Genomic DNA, 19590 nt, shown 5'->3' with positions numbered 1-19590 from the left:
CATGTACCCCAATGTTCATAGCAGCAATGTCAGCAATAGCCAAAACATGGAAAAAGCCTAAATGTCCATCACCTGATGAGTGGATCAAGAAGATGTGGTATATATACACAATGGAGTACTACATGGCAATGAGAAAGAATGAAATATGGCCATTTGTAGGAAAGTGGATGGACCGTGAGGGTGTCACGCTAAGCGAAATAATCAGGCAGAGAAGGACAGAAACCATATGTTTGCACTCATAGGTCTAACAGGAAAACAGGAGAAACCTAATGGAGGACCACGGGGAGGGGAAGAGGGAAAGAGAGTTGGGGAGAGAGAGGGACGCAAAACTTGAGAGACTATTGAAGGCTGAAAAAGAACTGAGAGTTAAAGGGGAAGGGGGAGGGGGAAAGAGAGGTGGTGGTGATGGAGGAGGGCACTTATGGGGAAGAGCACTGGGTATTGTATGGAAACCAATTTGATAATAAACTATTAAAAAAAAAAACAGGTCCTCGAACAAATACTCGCACATGAATGTTTAATGCAGCGCTAGTCATAATAACTAAAAGATGGAATTAGTTGATTCATAGGTAGACAAAAATGAGGCATATCCATACAAGGGAGTATTCTTCAGCCATAAAAAGAGAATGAAGTAGTGAAACATGTCACACCATGAATGCATCTCCAAACACTATGCCCAGTGAAGAAAGCCAGGCACAAAATCGCATATTGCATGACTATATTTATATGAAATATCCAGAGGACATAAATCCACAGAGGCAGAAAGCTGATTGACTGGTGGTTTCCAGGAGCTGGAGGCAGGGGCATCGGGGAGTGACTGCTTGATGGGCACGTTTCCTTTCAGGGTGATGAGAACGTCTTAGAACTGGACAGAGGAGGCGGTTGCACAACATCATACTAGACATCAATAGATTGTATGCTGAGCTCGTCGATGTTTAAGTTATATGAATTTTACCTCGATTAAAAAAAAAAGAGGAAGAAGAAGAAGGGATACAGACTTTCTTAGAAAAGCAAACACCAAATTCATTGCCAGGAGACCAGCGCTACAAAAGAAGACAATGTCGAGGGAAGGTCTTCAGGCCACAAGAATGCGACACCAGACAGAGCTTGGCTATACACACACATATAAAGAGCACTGGAGAGGAAAAAATGAAGGTAAACATAAAAAATACTTTGACTTTTGATTGCTCGAAAAGATAACAGACTGCCTAAAGCAGACATTGGCAGTATTTTTTGTAAAGAACCAGATCGCATGTATTTTCGGTTTTCTGGGCCATAAAGTTTGTGGGGTAACTGCTCAATGCGGCCATTGCCATGCAGAAACAGCCACGGATGACACTCACTATGCTATTGAGTGTAGCTGTGTTCCAACGGTACCTTATTTACAAAAACAAGTGGCAGGCTAGGTTTGGGCTGTAGTTTTCCAACCCCTGACTTAAAGCAAAACTATCAGCCACGTATTATATGTTTATAATATATGTAAAAGTGCAATGCGTGACAACAACACACAAAAAGATAGTTGGGAAGGATATGCTGTATACTCTTGTAAGACCCTTATACTGTATTTGGAGCAGTACAATATTATTTTAGGGTAGATTGTGATTAATTAAAAAAATATATATTTAAGTTTATTTACTTTATTTTTGAGAGGGAGAGAGAAAGCACAAGCAGGGGAGGTGCAGAAAGAGGGAGCGAGAATCCCAAGCAGGCTCTGTGGTGTCAGCATAGAACCTGATGCAAGGCTCAAACTCACAAACCATGAGATCATGACCTGAGTCAAGTTCAAGAGTCAGATGCTAAATCAACTGAGCCACCCAGGCATCCCTAAAGATATATATTTTAAAACCTATGAAAACTACTAAAAGTTTTTTAAAAGTATAAGTTATAAGCCAATATACAGATAAAATAGGGTCATAACAGAGTCATAAATTATACTCAGTTAATCCAAAGAAAGAAAAAGAGTACAAAGGAAAGACCAGGTGAAACAAACAGAAACATCTAACAAGACGGTAGATTTGTCTTATTATCTTATGTGTAAGCTATAATCTTATATGGAAGCAGCCTAAATATACAAACTAAAGACTGAGATTGTCTGATTGGATAGAAAAGCAAACTATAACTATTTGCTTTCTATAAGAAACCCACCTTAAATATGAAGACACAGGATAAAAGTAAGTGGAAGAAAATATCCCTGTAAACAATAATCAAAAGTGTTGGTGTGCTGTATTGATATCAGATGAAGTAGTTTTCAGAACAAGAATACTTCTAAGGATAATGAAGGACATTTCATAATGACAAAGGGGTCAATTATTCAAAATGACATAACAATTCTAAATGTATATGCACCATAGAGCAGAGCTTCAATATAGGAAACAAAACTGATAGAACTGAAAGAATAGATAGACAAATCTCTGGTAACACTTATCTCTCAATAATAAATAGTACAGGTAGAGACAAAACAGTAAGGATATAGACCCGAACAAAACTATAAACCAATTTGACCTAATTGATATTTATGACCAATCCACTTAATAGTAGTAGAATACACATTCTTCTTCAGGGCATATGAAACATTCACCAAGATTACTATATTCTGGGCCATAAAAAAAAACATTAAAAAAAACACAAGTAACTAAACTTTACAAATTATTTCTGCATCATAACATAATTAAACTTGAGTTCATTAGGGCATATGGGTGGCTCAACCAGTTGAGCATTCAACTCTTGATTTCATTTCTGGTCATGATCCCAGGGTCTTGGGATCAAACCCTGCTTTATGAATTCTCTCTCTCTCTCTCTCTCCCTCTGCCTCTCTCCCCAACTCACATAGGTACTCCCTCTCCCTCTCTCTAAAATAAAATAATAAAATAGCAAACTTGAATTCATTAACAGAAATATGCCCAGGAAATCCCAAATATTGGAACTAGAATAACACTGAGTCAAAGAGGAAATCACCAGGAAAATTAGAAAATATATTGAATTGAATGAATGAATAATCAGTGATCTGAACATCTACCTTAAGAAACTAGAGAAAGAACAAATTAAACCCAAAGGAACTGTAAGGAAGAAACTAGAGATACTACCAGAGATCAATGATATCCAGAACAAAAGTGTTAGAGAAAAAGCAGTAAAACCAGTGAAAAAAATCAATAAAGTATATGAGAAAGAAAAAACAAAACAAGAAAGACACAAATTACTAATATCAGGAATGAAAGTGGGGCATTACTACCAACACTATGGACACTATAAGGTTAACAAGGAAATCCTACAAAAAACCCTAGGCCCATAGATTTATCAGGCTAGATAAAATAGACTAATCCCTTGAAAGACACAAAGTGCCAAATCTCACATGAATGGCCCTGTATTTATATAAAACTTTCCAATGATAAGAGCAAACCCCTAGAAACAAAAACCAAATTCTAGGACCAGATGTTTTTGCTGGCAAATTCTGCAAAACAAGGAAGAGATAATACCAATTCTGTACAAACTTGTCCACAATGTAGCAGAGGAGAGAACACTTTCCAACTCATTGTATTATGCCAGCACTACCCTACTATCATAAGTATACAAAGACATTACAAGAAAATAAAACTATAGGCCAATGTCTTTGATGAACACAGATGCAAAAACTCCTCAACAAAATATTAGCAAGCCAAATCCAACGATACATTAAAAGAATTTTTCACTACGATCAAGTGGAATTTATTCCCAGGATACAAGTGGTTCAGTATTTGCAAATCAATAAATGTGCTACATCACATTAACAAGAGAAAAGATAAAAACTGTATGATCCTCTCAGTACATATAGAAAAAGCATTTGACAATGTACAATGTTCATTCATGAGAGAAACCCTCAACAAAGTAGGTTTAGTGGGAACATACCTCAGCATAATAAAGGCCATATATGAAAACCCCACAGCTAACATCACACTCAATGGTGAGAGCTTTTCCTCTAAGATCAGGAACAAGACAAGGATGTCACTCTCACTTTTATTCAACCTAGTACTAGAAGACCTAGCCATAGTAGTCAGAATAGAAAGAGAAATAAGAGGCATCCAGATTGGTAAGGAAAAAGTAAAACTTTCATTATTTGCAGGTGACATATAGAAAACCCTAAAGACTCTACCAAAAAATTATTAGAACTGATAAATGAAGCCCGTGAAGACACAGGATACAAAATTAATGGACAGAAATCTGTAGCATTTCTGTACACTAACAATGAAGTAGCAGAAGAAGAAGTTAAGAAAACAACCCTACTTATAATTGAACCAAAAATAATAAAATACCTAGAATAAACCTAAGCAAGGAGGTGAAAGACCTGTACTCTGAAAACTATAAAGCACTGATGAAAGAAATTGAAAATGACACAAATGGAAAGACCTTCCATGCTCATAGATTTGAAGAACCAATATTGTTAAAAAGTCCACACTACTCAAAGCATTCTACAGATTTAATGCATTCCTTATCAGAATACCAACAACACTTTTACAGAGCTAGAGCAAACAACACTGCAACTCGTATGGAGCCAACAAAGACCCTCAATAGCCAGAACAATTGTAAGAAAGAAGAATGAAGCTGGAGGTATCACAATCCCAGAATCAAGATATGCTAGAAAGCTGTAGTTATCAAAACAGTTCGGCACTGGCACAAAAACAGACACAGAACACTGGAACAGAATAGAGAGCCAAAAAAGAAACCCAGGCTTATATGGTCAAATAATCTATGACAAAGGAGGCAAGACTATTTCAATAGTCAGTCTCTTCAACAAATGGTGTTGGGAAAACTGAACAGCAACATGCAAAAGATGAAACTGGACCACTTTCTTACACCATACACAAAAATAAACTCGAAATGGATTAAAGACCTCAAATGTGAGACCTGAAACCATAAAAATCCTAGAAGAAAGCACAAGCGGTGATTTCTTTGACATCAGTCATAGAAAGATTTTTCTAGATATGTCTCCTCAGGCAAGGGAAGCAAAAGTAACATTAAACTATTGGGACTACACCAAAATAAAAAGCTTTTGCATAGAAAAGGAAACAATCAACGAAATGAAAAGGCAACCTACTGAATGGGAGAGGATATTGGCAAATGACATATCTGATAAGGAGTGATAGAACTATTTGTTTTTAGTTTATTTATTTATTTTGAAAGAGACAGAGATAGCCTAAGTGGAAGGGGGTGGCACAGAGAGAGAAAGGGAGAAAGAGAGAATCCCAAGCAGACTCCACCACTTCCAGCCAAGGAGCCCCACTTGGGGCTCGATTTCACAATCCTGGGATCATGACGTAAAGCTGAAACTAAGAGTCTGTCACTTACCCGACTGGGTGCCACCCAGACACCCCTGATGGAACTATATCTTAATGGTGGTAATGGTAACACCACTATATATTTGTCAAAAGTAGCACTACTTTTGAAAGCAATGCAACTCTTGATCTCCAGGTATTGAGTTTGAGCCCCAAGATGGGTGTAGAGATTACACAAAACAAAACGAAACAAAGGTAGCCTAATAGACTACTAGGAAGAACTGTAGATTTAAAAGGGTGACTTTTACTCTGTGTTACTTAAACCTTAACAAAACAAGCGGGGAATAAAAAGTATAGGACTGAGAGTGTCCAAGCCAGTCTCAAAGAAGATGCAGAAGAAAAATGGAAAGTCTTGTTCTACTGTGTATCAAGAAATGCTATGAAGACATGATGTTGGTTTGATATTGACTCACAGACAGACAAATGGTACCAAATAAAGATCCTAGAAATAGATGTCTATAGACAGGCACTTGATAAATGTAAAGGTGACACTGTGAGATTGGGGGCGGGAAAATACATGGAAGAGGTCATTGGCTATGTACACATTTTTTGAAGTCTGTTTCTTCTGCAGATACCCTTTGTCCATTTTTCTATTTGTTTTTGTTTTTTGTTGATTTGTTGGGACTATTTTTCATCCATATTATGTCTATGAACCCTATTATCCTATGTGTTGAAAGTATTTTCCACTAGTCTACCACTTCTCTTTTAACTTTCTTATTTGGTGTCTATGTACCCAGAAGTACATACTTGATATGTAGTAAAATCGGTTGGTCTTTTCATTTCTGGCTTCTGGGATTCATGTCTTGCTTAGGCAGGGTGAGCCATTTATTGTTTACAAGGCACTTTCATTTCCATTTTCTCCTACAGGCCTGGGCCACAGGGATGCAGCAAAGTGCATATGTTCTCCACTGTAGAAATAAGAAACGGGAAGGTCAGAGAGGGTAAGTGACTTATCTCTGGTCACACAGCTACTTAGGGGAAGACTCAGAGCCAGATTTGGGACTCTCAGGGTCTGAAGCCAAGGTCACCAGTTTCTGCTACTGGGACCACTGGGTCGATAGCATTCCCCTCACCCCTCCGGCAGGTCACCTCATGCCTCCTATTATTGGAAAGTAAAGCCCATGCTTCCCTTTCAGGGAACAGACTGCCTCCTGGCGGCATCTCCTGTCGCTTTTGGTACTGCATGCTGGACCCCCAGACAGCTCTGTTCCTCATCTCTCGATAGGCCTCCAGTGTTGTGGAGGCAGCCCCGTGCTCCCTGGAGGCCCCACTCGTCCAGGCTGAGCACCCTGGTCCCTTAGCACTCCTCCTCAGACCTGGTCTCCAAACACATCCGGTCATCCTCACCCTCATCAGACCTTCAACGAATGCGGGGTCATCAATGTGACAGTAACTTTTTCAAGTCCAACACGTTTGGAGGGAGTCCTTTCAGGTAGTGACAGGGGTACAAAAGCGTACCGTACAGATGTCATGGGGGGAAAGAGGATGGAGAGTCTGTGAGGCTTCAGGGTGGGCCTTGGAGGAGTCCTCCAGACAGAAAGGGAATCCAGGAGGACTGGTGTGGGGGCGAAGAGGGTGAGAAATCAGGGCCAGCCAAAGGGATGGAGCAGAGGCGAAGTAGGAAGGGGTGAGGTCCAGGAGCAAAGAGCCCCTGACAACCTGGCCTAGAGCTCAGACTTCATCCTGTAGGCCGTGGGCTCTTTATGGGCGCTTCCAGATGGGCACCACCAAGTATATATAATCTGGGGACTCCGGCCTCAGAATCACAGAGGTGCCTGTTAAAATGGAGAATCCGGGGCACCTGGGTGGCTCAGTTGGTTGAGCGTCCAGCTGCAGCTCAAGTCATGATCTTGTGGTTTGTGGGTTTGAGCTCCGCATCAGGCTCTATGCTGACAGCTTGGAGCCTGGAGCCTAACTTTGGATTCTGTGTCTTCCTCTCTCTCTCTCTGACCCTCCCCTGCTCACGACATCTCTCTCTCTCTCTCTCTCTCTCTCTCTCAAAAAAAAATTTTTTAAAAATATTTTTAAAAATTTTAAATAAATAAAATGCAGAATCAGAGGCCATCCCAGGCCTGCTGAATTGGGGGTGAGAGGTGCAAACCTGCCCAGGAAATAAGCTCTCTCGGGTATTCTGATGCTCACTAAGGTGCTTACGATGTGTCCACAGCATGCCAAGCACTCTTTGAAGTTTTTTTCATCGAATCCTCAACCCTAGAGGTAGGTGTTGTTATTATCCCAGAGTTCAGAGAAGTTAAGTCACTTTCCCAAGATCACACAGCCAGTGGGAGTATTTCTGTCTCCTGAGCCTATCGTGTACATGACCATTACAATCCATTGACTTTAGGTATTTGAAGAACAAATGAATCAGTGAATAGACACTGTGTTCCGAAACTCTGGAAGCAGGAAAGTACTCTCCCCTCCTGGGAATAGCGCACTTGGATGCCTAACATTTTCTGAGGGTTGTTTATGTGCTGGGCACCGTGTCAGGCTCTTTGCATATTTATCTCATTTAATCCTCTCAACCCATGAGGCTGGTTCTATTAATGATTCCCATTTTGCAGGTGAGGAAACTAAGGCTCAGAGAGGTTAGGTCACTTGCCCAAGGTCCCAGAGCCAGCAGACGGCACAGCAAGAGCAGGGCCCAGGCAGCCATGCCGGAGACACTGTCCTAATGACCACCACACTGCACAGAGCAATTCTGGGTCATTCCCGGCTGCAAATGTGCTGACTGCCAGTGGACACGGGATGAATTGGGCTGGGATTCAGTGAGCCAATGCCCCGCTGAGGAAGCCGCAATGATGCGGCCGGGAGGATGACGGTCAGGGATCTTGGCTTGACATCACTCCTTCCTGTGGCAGGAGAACTCTGTAAAGGGTTTGCATGTCAGCCCAAGGATTAGGAAATCCCGAAGTCACTGCGTGGGCTGTGTCACACATTTGCACATACTAAGGGCCTGAAACTCACCTCCCTGCCTGGCTCCTGGCATCTCCAAACCTCACGGCAGGGACAACTCGGCCCCCACCCTCCTGACCACCCAACCCCAGCCCCAAACAATGCCCTGGGATTTCAGAAGCTCCCCCATCTCGGGGCGGAGAAGCCCACGCCAGGAGCCAGGGGCTCAGGACAGTTGGGTGCTGGTCGTGCTGCAGCCCCAGGCCAGAGAAGTTCGACCGCCCCAACCCCTACACCGGAAGATTAAATGGGCTCTGGCATCTGGGTACGACACCGTACTGCTCCAGCGCGGCAGTGCAGATCAGGTCCCTACTCTAGCAGAGCTCACAAGAGCCCTGGGGTCCATTCACTGCTCCCCCACCCCCACCCCGCCTGCACTGCATGCTGGGCTTGCACCTGCTAAGAACACTTGGCCCCTTCTTACTGCTACATGTGGCCCTGCCTCTGTCTCACTCTGGACTGAGCTCACCGCTCTGCTCTCGGCCTGTCTTACCCTCTCTCTGGCCCCTGAGTTCGCAGCCCCTCTCACAGCCCACACAAGTGCTGTTATAAAGGTTACTGACCGACTTTGTCCGGAGCCCTCTACCCCCAGTGCAAGCTCTGGGTAGGGTCTGGGCCTCTCCGGGTCTTGTTTATACCCTGTGCTCTGCTGACCCTGGGGAGATTGGGAACCCAGTCGGTGCTGGATGCATGAATGAAAGAGGAAGCAGGAGAACAAGTGAAGAGTGGAGAGGGTTCTCCACTGTCAGAAACCACTGTGCTGGCCGAGTCCTTTATGCCTCTGGCCCGGCTGTCGGCCCAGGAAGGAGAAGGCGCAGGGCTCTGCCCTCCCTGCAGGGCCCTCAGCATCCTAGGGGAGGTAGCCTCTAAGCGGCTGTGCTATCCTGCAGGTGACAGTGCTAACATGGATCCATATTGATGTGATCCATCATCCAAACCAGGAGCCTTGAGACCAAAAAGGTTGCTAGAAATAGCTGCACTAACACAGGGGTATGAAGACAGCTAGTTCTCCATCACCCTGTCCATTGGGTACTCCCTTCGGGCCAATCTCCGCCCAGATGATCTCATCTTATCCTCATAACCACACTTGGGGATAGCTATAATTACCCCATGTTGCAGATGAGGAAAGACAGGCTCAGAGATGGTAAGTGGCCTACCCAGGGTCACACAGCTATTTAATGACAGAACTGCATTTGAATCCAGAAACTTGTAACTGTCTGCCTTCAGCAATGGCGGGGTCTCTCAGAAAGGTCGAGGTTAGAAGAGAAGAACCTGGGCTTTAGGGCCAGAGAGATGGGGAAATCACATTCAATTTCTTCAGTGGTAAAATAGGGGAGGGATTACTGACTCAGATCCAGTGAGACCGTAATGCAGGGTTAGTGTCCTCAACACCTATGCTCTGGAGTTCACTGTGTGCCTGGCCCCAGGGATGCAGCGGTGCACGTGGCAGTCATCTTCCACTTCCCTCTGGAGCTCAGCCTGGTGGCAGAGCCAGGAGAGGAGCCAGAAACTCGGGGGTTCTAGGACTTCCTGGGAGCACTGAAGAGAAGAGTCAAGAAGAAGTCTATCTAAGCTGACTAGGAGTCGAGGGTAGGTTCAGGGAGGAGTAGGGAATATTATGAGAGGAGAAAGAACATAGCAGAGACCCAGAGGTGAGCGAGTACCTAAGACACCGAGAGACTGAGGCGGTCAAACAAAGGGCTGGGAGAAAAACCATTCCCAGCTGAATGATCAGGAAGGCTTCTTGGAGGAGGTCGCTTTGATCTGCGCCAGAACTTCATGCAGGACTTTGCCCTTCAGCCACTGGGGGCTGGGCGTCCTCAGTGGGAATTCCAGACAGCACCAGCGCAGGTGCAGCGTTCAGGCTTCCACACAGCAAAAGAAACAGTCAACAAAATAAAAGAACAACCTACCAAATGAGAGAAAACATCTGCGAATCATAAATCTGATAAGGGCTTGACAACCAAAATATGTAAGGACCTCATAGAACTCAACAGCAAAAACAAAACAAACAAAAACAAAAAAGAAAGATTCTGATTTACAAGCGGGTAGAAGTGGGGCGCCTGACTAGCTCAGTAGGGGAAGCATGTGACTCTTGATCTCCGGGTTGTGAGTTTGGGCCCCACGTTGGGTATAGAGATTACTTAAAATATTAAAAATTTTTTTTAAATATTTATTTATTTTTTTAGAGAGAAGCAGAGAGAGAGAGAGAGAGAGAGAGAGCATGAGCAGGGGCAGGACAGAGAGAGAGGGAGACACAGAATCTGTAGCAGGCTCCAGGCTCTGAGCTGTCAGCACAGAGCCTGATGCGGGGCTTGAACCCACGAACCACAAGATCATGACCTGAGCTAAAGTTGGATACTTAACCGACTAAGCCACCCAGGTGCCCCCAAAATAAAATCTTTTTAAAAATGAACAGAAGAGCTGAACAGACATTTTTCTTTTTTCCTTTTTAAAATTTTTTTAATGTTAATTTATTTTTGAGAGAGAGAGAGAGAGAGCGTAAGCTGGGTAGGGGCAGAGAGAAAGGGAGTCACAGAATCTGAAGCAGGCTCTGTGCTCTGAGCTGTCAGCACAGAGCCCAATGTGGGGCTTGAACCCACCAACCACGAGATCATGACCTGAGCCAAAGTCAGATGCTTAACTTACTGAGCCACCTACATGCCCCATGAATAGTTGGCCAACAGGTACATGAGAAAAACTCAACATCACTCATCATCAGGGAAATTCAAGTGGCAACCACAGTGAGATATTCGCTCACAACTGCCAGGGTGGCTGCTTTCAAAAAGACTAGAGATGGCAAGTGATACAAGAATGAGGAGAAAAAGAGACCCTCACGTGCAGCTAGAAGCTTGGAAAGCTTGTGGTCCACACAGCACAGGCAGGCCTTGGAGGGCAGATGTGGGAGACACAGCAGGAGAAGTTGGAACCAGGTCGAGGGAGGCCTTGGAGACCACACTAGGGTGCCTAGACTTTGTTGGGCCATGGGGAGCCACTGAAGACATCTGAGCTAAAGAGAGTCAGGATCACAGCATGCTTCAAGATGACTAATCACAGAGAAGAGAAACTCCCAGGCATGAAAGCATCCACCTTGTCCTTTTGGAAGGGGAACAAGCACCCCTGAGAATTCTGATTTTCTAGAAGCTCTGTTACTTCCCCATGTTTGTGACTTCTAGTTCCCTGCAGTGATTACCATAAAACCCCAAAACAGAAAGAGACTCTGGAACTGCCCCATGCCTGTCAGGAGGAGAAGAGGCGTAAGAGGGTAAAAGGCTCTGTTGGAGAAGGAAGGCTTGATACCACTGGGCCCAGAGAGAAGGGCCGGCGGCTGAGGCAGTGGGAGGGGGCGCACAGGGAGACAGGCTGGCCTCTGAGGTATCCCTAAGTCACTTCTGGCTCCTAAGAAGAGCCAACCCCCTGCCCAGGGAGGCACCCCCTCCACAGGCTGTCAAGGCGGCCGTAGCAGATTTTATTCTGAGCTGTGGGAATCTGTCATGGCCCAGAGAAGCGCCGGGACCCCAATCCAAGAAGAGCCCCTCCTCCAGGGAACCCAGGAGCCACATCCGAAGTGGTAGCCAGTACCCTGACACCAGGACCCAGGTCCTTACCCCTCTGAGTCCAGGAAGTGGCCTTAAAACTCCCCGACGGGGACACCTGACTGCCTCTGTCGGTTAAGCGTCTGACTCTTGATTTTGGCTCAAGTCATGACATCCAGGTTTGTGGGATAGAGCCCCGAGTCTGGCTCTGGCTGAGTTGAGCATGGAGCCTGCTTGGGATTCTCTCTCTCTCTCTCTCTCTCTCTCTCTCTCTCTCTTTATGCTCCTCCCCCGCTGCACTCTCTCTGTGTCTCTCAAAATAAATAAATGAGTATTAAAAAGAGAAAAAAGAAACTTCTGAGGAAGGCAACAGAAACACACCAGACGGGCAGACCCAGAACCCTCCTGTGTGTGTGTGACCTCAGACCAGTACCTGGTGGCTCTGAGCCTCAGGCTTCCTCATCTGGAACACAGCGCCTGGCTTGTGTCACAGGCAGATCGTGAGCATTCCACGGGACCGCTGTGAGGCACATACTCTCTGGACAGCAAGGGACCAGGCAGGGCTGGGGAGCCAGGGCAAGCTGGGTTTCCCAGCATCAGGATGAATGTCTCCACTTGGTGCGCCCTGACTTTAACTCCATTCTACCGCGGGTTTGTGGCTTTTCCCACAGACAGAAGAGGCTCCAGACTTGGTTCAGGAGGCCTGAGCCCCCTAGCTAGAATTAAATAATGCTATTTTCGTCCCTGTCATGTTTGATTTCCTTAGTCGCCTCGAAACTTTATGAGTTTGCATAGTTTAAAGGGAACTTTTAGACTCAGTAACATTTTAAATGTTTATTCTCTTTACTAAGCGACTCTGTGTCTATGGAAACAGGTACTTCCAAAAATGTGCAAATATAATGGTACTTTATGAACAATGGTCATGCTGGCATAATTTAGAACTTGGAAATACTAAATGTCCATCACTAGGGTACTGGTCAAATAATGTATGGTAAGGGCATGCTTTCAATGATGTTCAACTCTCATAATGAATGCATTAAATGTTTATTTTTGAGGGGGGGAGGGGCAGAGAGAACGAGGGACAGAGTATTTGAAGCAGGCTCTGTGCTGACGGCAGATAGCCCGATGTGGGATTTGAACTCACAAATTGTGAGATCATGATCTGAGCCGAAGTCGGATACTTAACCAAACGACTTAATTAAATCACCAGATAGCCCTCGTAATGAATGCATTAATATCTACATGTTAACACTGACCTGTGAGTGTGCGCCTGTTGTGTTCTTAAGAAAAAATAAAAAAGTTGCAAAATGGTAGTAGTAGTAGTTTTTTTTTAAATTGTTATATATTAACACAGATACAAAATACAATTTTTTTAATTATTATTTTTAGAGAGAGAGAGTGCAAGCCTGGGAGAGGGGCAGAGGGGAAAGAGAAAGAATCCTAAGCAGGCTCCATGCTGAGTGTGGCTCAGGGCTTGATCCCACAACCCTGGGATCATGACCTGAGCCAAAATCAAGAGTCGGATGCTCAACTGAGTCACCCAGGCACTCCAAAATACAAATATTAGTAGAGTTGTAAGGGGAAGGGGGGTGAGGAACATAGAAGAATATAACTGAACTATTAACAGGGAGAAGCAGAATTTCCGTAAGACAAATTCCTACACACAGAGTTGCTGAACGAAGAAAGGAAGCATTTACAATGTTCCTGGAGTCTAAAGTACAAAATACACAAAAAACTTTCTATAGTATGTATTTTGATAATGGATTTTTTTTAAATAGAAGGGTGTGTTACATAAATACTCTTATAAAAGTAATTAGTAATTGTTGTGACGTTGAACACTAAAATAAAAGAGACCTTTAGAGCCAGTGCCCTAGTTCAGAGGGGCGTGGCGGGGTGGGAGAAGGGGTGAGCCCCACGTCAGGGTGGAGCTCCAAGAGTTATGGCTCCTTCTGGTCTTTCCCTCTTTTTCCAGGAACCAGACCCCTGGCTGTGAAGACGGTGGCGGAAGAACTGTGCAGTCCAAGTGGCTCATCTGTCTGGGAGGAAAATTCCAGCTCACGGGTTCTCTTGGGCCTGGGAGTGTGGCAAGCCTGGGAGGCAAGCGCCAGCCAGGTGACCTGGGATTCTCTCCTCCCCCGACTCTTATACCCCCAGCACCAGGGCCCCTGAGGTCCAAGCCCTCCACCAGCCCTTCTATATTCTTTCTATCTAGCCCTCAGGTTCATTTAGCTCTTTTTTTTCAATTTTTTTAATGTTTATTCATTTTTGAGACAGAGAGAGAGAGATACAGAGTGTAAGCAGGATAAGCAGGGGAGGGGCAGAGAGAGAAGGAGACACAGAATCCAAAGTGGGCTCCAGGCTCTGAGCTGTCAGCACAGAGCCCAACACGGGGCTCAAACCCATGAGGTTCACTTAGCTCTTTCCAGCACTTCTGTACTCTGGACACGAGACAGCCCTGGAGTGCGGAGACACGGGTTAGGACCCAGGCTTCCCTGCTCCCCAGCTCTGTAACCTTGGCCGAGCGCTCTGTCTCCCTGAGCACTGACTTGGGAGTCAGCCAGGCCCAGGCTCCCATCCTATCCCGGTTTCACCTGTAACACGGGGACAGCAGTAGAACCTGGCTCATCGGGTCAGTGTGAGGGTAAAATGACTAAATGGGTGTGAGGCAACAGGACAGGCCTGGCATAGAGGAACTTCAATAAGTGGTCACCAGCATTGGATCCTGCTTTCCGTCTTTGGACATCATTGTCCCCATTTACTGCTGAGGAAATTGAGGCCTGGTGTGGTATAACCTACCCAAAGTCCCATCGGGAGCAGGACTGAACTGGGGAGGGGGGTGGCTAGTCTCCTGACCTCCAGATGGAGACTTTTCCCATGAGCAAGAATAATCCCTGTCTGGAATGAGGGGTGTTTATTCTCTTGACAGGGCAGATCTGGGGACTGGCTTATTCACCTTCTGTGACAGTCAGGAAAGAAAGGGTCCCAGGCTCTGGGTGTTCTCTGAAACCAGGACCCCCAGGAGGGTGGGCTTTGTGTGGCCAGTGCATGCAGTGGGCGGCTTTCCCTTGGCACTGGTCAGCTGCCCCTGAGTTGGCGGCTGGGCCTGTGAGTCAGAGCTGCCCTACGTCTCCATTGTTACCCCGCTGACAGCCACAGCCTTGGACCCCTGGCAGCAGTCCAGGGAGGTGTGTGCTCCCAAAGCAAGGTGCTTGTGTTCCAGAAAGAGATGCCCCCTACCCCACAACAGAGAAAGCAAGGGATGGCCAAGATCACACACAGTGAGGTATGAGAGATCTCAGGCTGAAACCTGGGTCCACCTCAGGTGTTCCCTGCCAGGCGAGGAGGCCAGGAAACCTCAGCCTGGGGCTCAGACCCTTGCACTCTGGCCTGGGCCCCTGTTAGCTCTATTGCCAGGGCCCCGTGCCGCTGCCAGGGTCTGTCAGGCCTGCCCTGGGCCGTGTAGCCTATGGTCAGGATGGAGCTAGCCAGCAGACACCAGGATGTCTGGCTCATGCCAACCCCACACTGCTGAGCAGCCACAGTCTTGAGGGGCCTGGGGCCTGCTGGCCTGCACCCCTCGGCCCTGCCCTCAAAGCCACAGCTGGGTCCCTATTCCTTCCTGGGCCCTGCCCTGGCTGCACCCAACCCCCACCCACCTTCCTCTCTCTCTCCCTCTTCCTCTCTCTTGCTTGCCCTCTCTCCTCACTTCTTCCTGCTCGCTGGCCTCCACGGGTGCCTCTGTCTTCCTTGCTCTTACTAGAGACCCAACGGCTACTCACCGGGGCCCGGAATCTGGGCTGGAGCCGATGCCGCTCACGAGCCACACCAGCCTGGGCTGCGGGCCGAATGGAGGGGTGGGCAGGGGGTGTCCAGCTTAACAGCCAAAGCCAAAGCACATGGTGGGGCGGGGGGAGGGGGGCCGCGGGCGGGACTCAGGCTTCTCAACATGACCCCGTGAATAGTCCAGCCAGTCCCAGGGCTGGGCACCTAGAGCTGGAAGAGCCTTTTCATTTCACACTTTGGAAAACCGAGGCCCAAGGTCCAGGCCCTCAGCTGCTAGTAAGGGGTGGAGAGAATGTGAAAATCCCCATTTTCCAGTGGGAAATAAGACTCCAATCTGAAGGACTCTGTATGGGGATGCTGTGGCCGGGGATCAGCCCTATCCGCCCCATTCCAAGTCTGTCACCTACCAGGCACAGGGACCATATCCCGTGAGAGACCACAAAGTCCATGAGTGAGAAGCACCGGGTTTAATATTAAAATCTTTCCCTTAAAAAAAAAGTACACAGATAAGAAAATTTGATGGCATATAAAATAGCACTTCTGCTGTATAAATGTGAGTTAATGTGAGTCCTAAAAATACTTGTAAACCTAGGTGATTACATCTTTGGTACCGTAGTGAGAACCCACTCCGTCTCCTGGATGGGCAGAGGGGGCTGGTTCCCCGGGTGGTGCTGGGCTGCCCTCCCCCCACTCTTCCCAGCTCTCCTTCTGCCAGCAGTCTTGGCCACAGCCCTCGCTCCCCTGGCACCTCTGATGCCCACTGGGTTGGGGCAGGGCTGGCAGAGAGAGTGCAGTGAGTGGGCCTGGGCAGGGACGAAGTCGTAGCTACTCCCTCAGGGACCGGGCAGCTGGCAGTGAGAAGGCAACCCCCAAAGTATCTGCCTCTCGCGCCCCTTCTCGGGTTCCCTAGAGAGCCTTCTAGTTCTTTCTGGGGGACCCCCGGGCCCCTCACTGTCCATTATGTCTGTGGCACAGACCCAGACAGCAGGTGCTGCAGAGGCAGACTGCACGAGGTGGTCCGCTCTGCCCTCCCTCCCTCTTTTGTTCAGGAAGGCTCCAGAGGTCGTTGTGGGCCTGAAAGGGGTTCTGCAGTCTTCCCATGGGGCAGCTGGTGGGGGCTTTCCAAGACACTGGCTGTCACTTCGAGGCAAGACCTGGCCAGCTGGCCTTTGGGGACTTGCCAGGACTCTGGGGAAGGGGCACGGTTCCTGAATGCCCAGTGTGTGAGGCACGGTCTGAAATCTCCCCAGACCCCAGCTGATGCCTAGGCGGATGTTTGGGGCGTTTGGCTTTGCTTCATCTGGGCAAGTGTGCCACCCCCCTGGAAAACTCTAGAATGTTAGTGCTGGCAGGGCTCCAAAAGTCAACGAGTCCACCTTGCTCGTTTTCCAACAGGGCAAACAGGTCTGGAGAGAGTGAGGGATCCCTCCAGGGTCCTGTGTCGGGTCCGAGGTGCAGACTGGTCCACATGTGTGGACGCCTCCGGCAGATGCATCAAACACGCTCCTCCCAGATGCAGAGACTGGCTCCAGAGACTGGTGGGTAAAGTAAGACCGGTGGTGAAAAGGAAAGAGGCCCCCGCACTTACGGGGCCGGGAGGACAGGAACACGGACGCTTTGTGTGGGGAGGTGCGCCCCATTGCTTGGGACAGCAAGTAAGCATGGGTGGCCCCAGACCAGCTCGGGCCTGGGAAAGTGGAGACTGGCATCAAGGGGCGGTGGCTTCTGGGCAAATACCACTGTTCAAGGCCAGACCCCTGCTCACCAAGAGCCAGGGATGCCAGGGCCCCTTCCCCAGCTCTTAGGTGGGTAAAAGTGCAAGGAGAAAGCTACAGATCCTTGATGGGGGAGCCAGCTGAACAGAAAAAAAGCTAACTCACCCCTCTGGAACCTCGAGAATCTCTCTAGTGATTCTAGCCTCCCCGCCTGTCAGCCAGGGAGAGAGTCCCAGACTCTGTGGCACGGAGCCCAGCTTTCCCATCCTACAGATGGAGAAACTGAGTGCCCTGGGAGAACCCTGGCGCCCAGTCACAGGGCCTCCCCAGAGGCAGAGGGCTGGTCATGGCCCCTGGAGTCCTCTTGCCCTCCTAAGCCAGCCCTAGTGGGTGGGTGCCACAGGCCCACGGCAGAAGCTTTCTAGAAAGGGACAGCTGATGGGAGGCCAGGCCAGGCTGGGAGGCACTGGGTGCTGGGAGGTAGAGGGGAGCTCCAGGCAGGGCAACGTGGGGCCAGCCCCCTACAGGAAGCTGTCCTCTGCCTCGGCCCGAGGCCCAGGGCAGCTTGAATCCAGCGGTGGCTCCGGCTCCACCTGGGGCTCTGGCTCTGGCTCCTCTTGGGGTCCCAGGGGGCTGTCACAGGAGATGGTGGAGGAGGTGTTGACTTCATTCAGGGTGGAGCTAGGAGGAGAAGGCACACGAGTGAAGGGCTGGGAGGGAGCCATAGTAAAATAACAACGGCAGTAATCAAGAGCCCCCTGTGGGTCCAACCTCACACACACACCTTACACCCTTAGTTCATTTAAGTCTTGTAAGGACAACATAAGATAGGCACTAAGAGGGAAGGGCCGCTCAGAGAGGGTCTATCAGTGGCCTGCATCACACAGCGAGACTTCGGAGCAGAATACTCACTTAGCTCCAAAGCTCATTCCTCACTCATCAGCATCTCCATTCCCTGCACTCCTGAAGGTGATCCCATTGGATCCTTCACAGGATCCTTCATAGGATTCAAGAGATCCAAATAGATGTGTACTACCGTTTGCATTTTACAGTTGAGGAAACTGAGGCTCAGGGAGTGGCAACAGCTTGTCTGAGAACACAGACAGGGCCAGCATTCACGCCTCAAGCTGACTGAACTCTGAGCTTAATTCCTCTGCAAACTGGCTGCCCAGAGCCTGGAACATTTGCGTCTTCCGGAAGGTGCAGAGGGCCTTCGAGTTTGTGGGCGCTCCCAGCGCCCGTGAGCGGTGAAGGCTCGCAGAGAACGTGCCTGGCCGGGCCTCATAGCGCCTAGGGGCAGAGCTAGAGCTGAACCCCAGCCTTTGTCTGCTGCTACTTCACCAGAAGGTGGATCTGGTTTTGGGGGGTGGTGAGGTGGGGTCTGGCCTCATGGGGGACTCTCCTCTCCAGCGGAGGGAAGATCCTGTCTGAACATGATGTCCAGGCAACAGCTGGGCCTTCCTCCAACTACGCCCCCGCTTTTACTGTAACTTCACCACATCTCAAGGCACAAGCAAAACATGAATCTCCTTCCCAGTCTGAATTCTGGCCTCAGCCCCTATAGGCACTATGCCTCCCACAACCACATTGGGCTCCTAGGGGCCCTCGGGACGTGGTGCTGGAGGACAGGGCTGGCAATGACCCCAGAGTGATACACAGGGTGCTAGGGGTGCCAAAATCTAATTGCCTACCTCTCCTTAGGGCCTGGATAGGACCTAGGGGGAATAGAGGGTAGAAGGCTTGTGGGGGTCACCTTCTAGGAAGCAGCTACCTTACAGGTGACTCCTAGCCCTTCTGTCCCTTTCCTCCTGAAGTCATCAAAGGGCAAATGAGTTCAGTTCTCTCTTCTACTCACTGGCAGGAATAAGTGTTCTCTCTAAGTAGCTTACTTCTAAGGCAAGCCTGATGGCATGAAGACACACACACACACACACACACACACACACACTCTATTGCCTTGGGCTTCGGGCCAGAATGGCTACCTGGCAAGGCTAGGGGAACCCTCCAGGGGTACTTCATCAGCCATCTCGGGTTTGGGGTCAGGGAGGGGGATGATATAGTCGTTGTCACCCTCGTTGGGCTGCACCGCGGTGTAGAGCACAGAGCTGGTATCCAGGGGGGACCGGAGTCCATTGAAGCCGGGAAAGCGGGCTTGGGACCGAAGGACGGCTGGGTGGTCGCTCCTCAGAAACTCCTCATCCACCTGCTGGTATTTCTGCTCCGCGGGGAGGGAGGACCCGAGCAAGAGAGGGATGTTCAGACCAGAAAAGCCCGTGGGCATCATCTAGCCTGAGATGC

General features: G+C 48.2%; 1 protein-coding gene across 2 annotated transcripts in view; it reads right to left on the bottom strand.

Moving 5' to 3' along the window:
* Positions 1–16025: 16025 nt before the first annotated feature.
* The window catches only part of PDGFRB (platelet derived growth factor receptor beta), a 37736-nt gene continuing 34171 nt past the window's right edge, over positions 16026–19590 (bottom strand). For both annotated transcript variants that reach the window (XM_029943060.1, XM_029943061.1), the window contains 2 exons: positions 19275–19507; positions 16026–17973 (listed from right to left, as the gene is read on the bottom strand). In XM_029943060.1, the coding sequence (XP_029798920.1) occupies positions 17814–17973; positions 19275–19507 (393 nt within the window). In that variant the 3' untranslated portion in view covers positions 16026–17813. The remainder of the gene's footprint in view (positions 17974–19274; positions 19508–19590) is intronic.

Source organism: Suricata suricatta, chromosome 6 (assembly GCF_006229205.1).
Source record: "Suricata suricatta isolate VVHF042 chromosome 6, meerkat_22Aug2017_6uvM2_HiC, whole genome shotgun sequence".
In the NCBI taxonomy this organism is placed as follows: Eukaryota; Metazoa; Chordata; class Mammalia; order Carnivora; family Herpestidae; genus Suricata; species Suricata suricatta.
The sequence above is the reverse complement of the archived record's forward strand: the minus strand, read 5'-3'. Positions and strand labels throughout refer to the sequence as shown.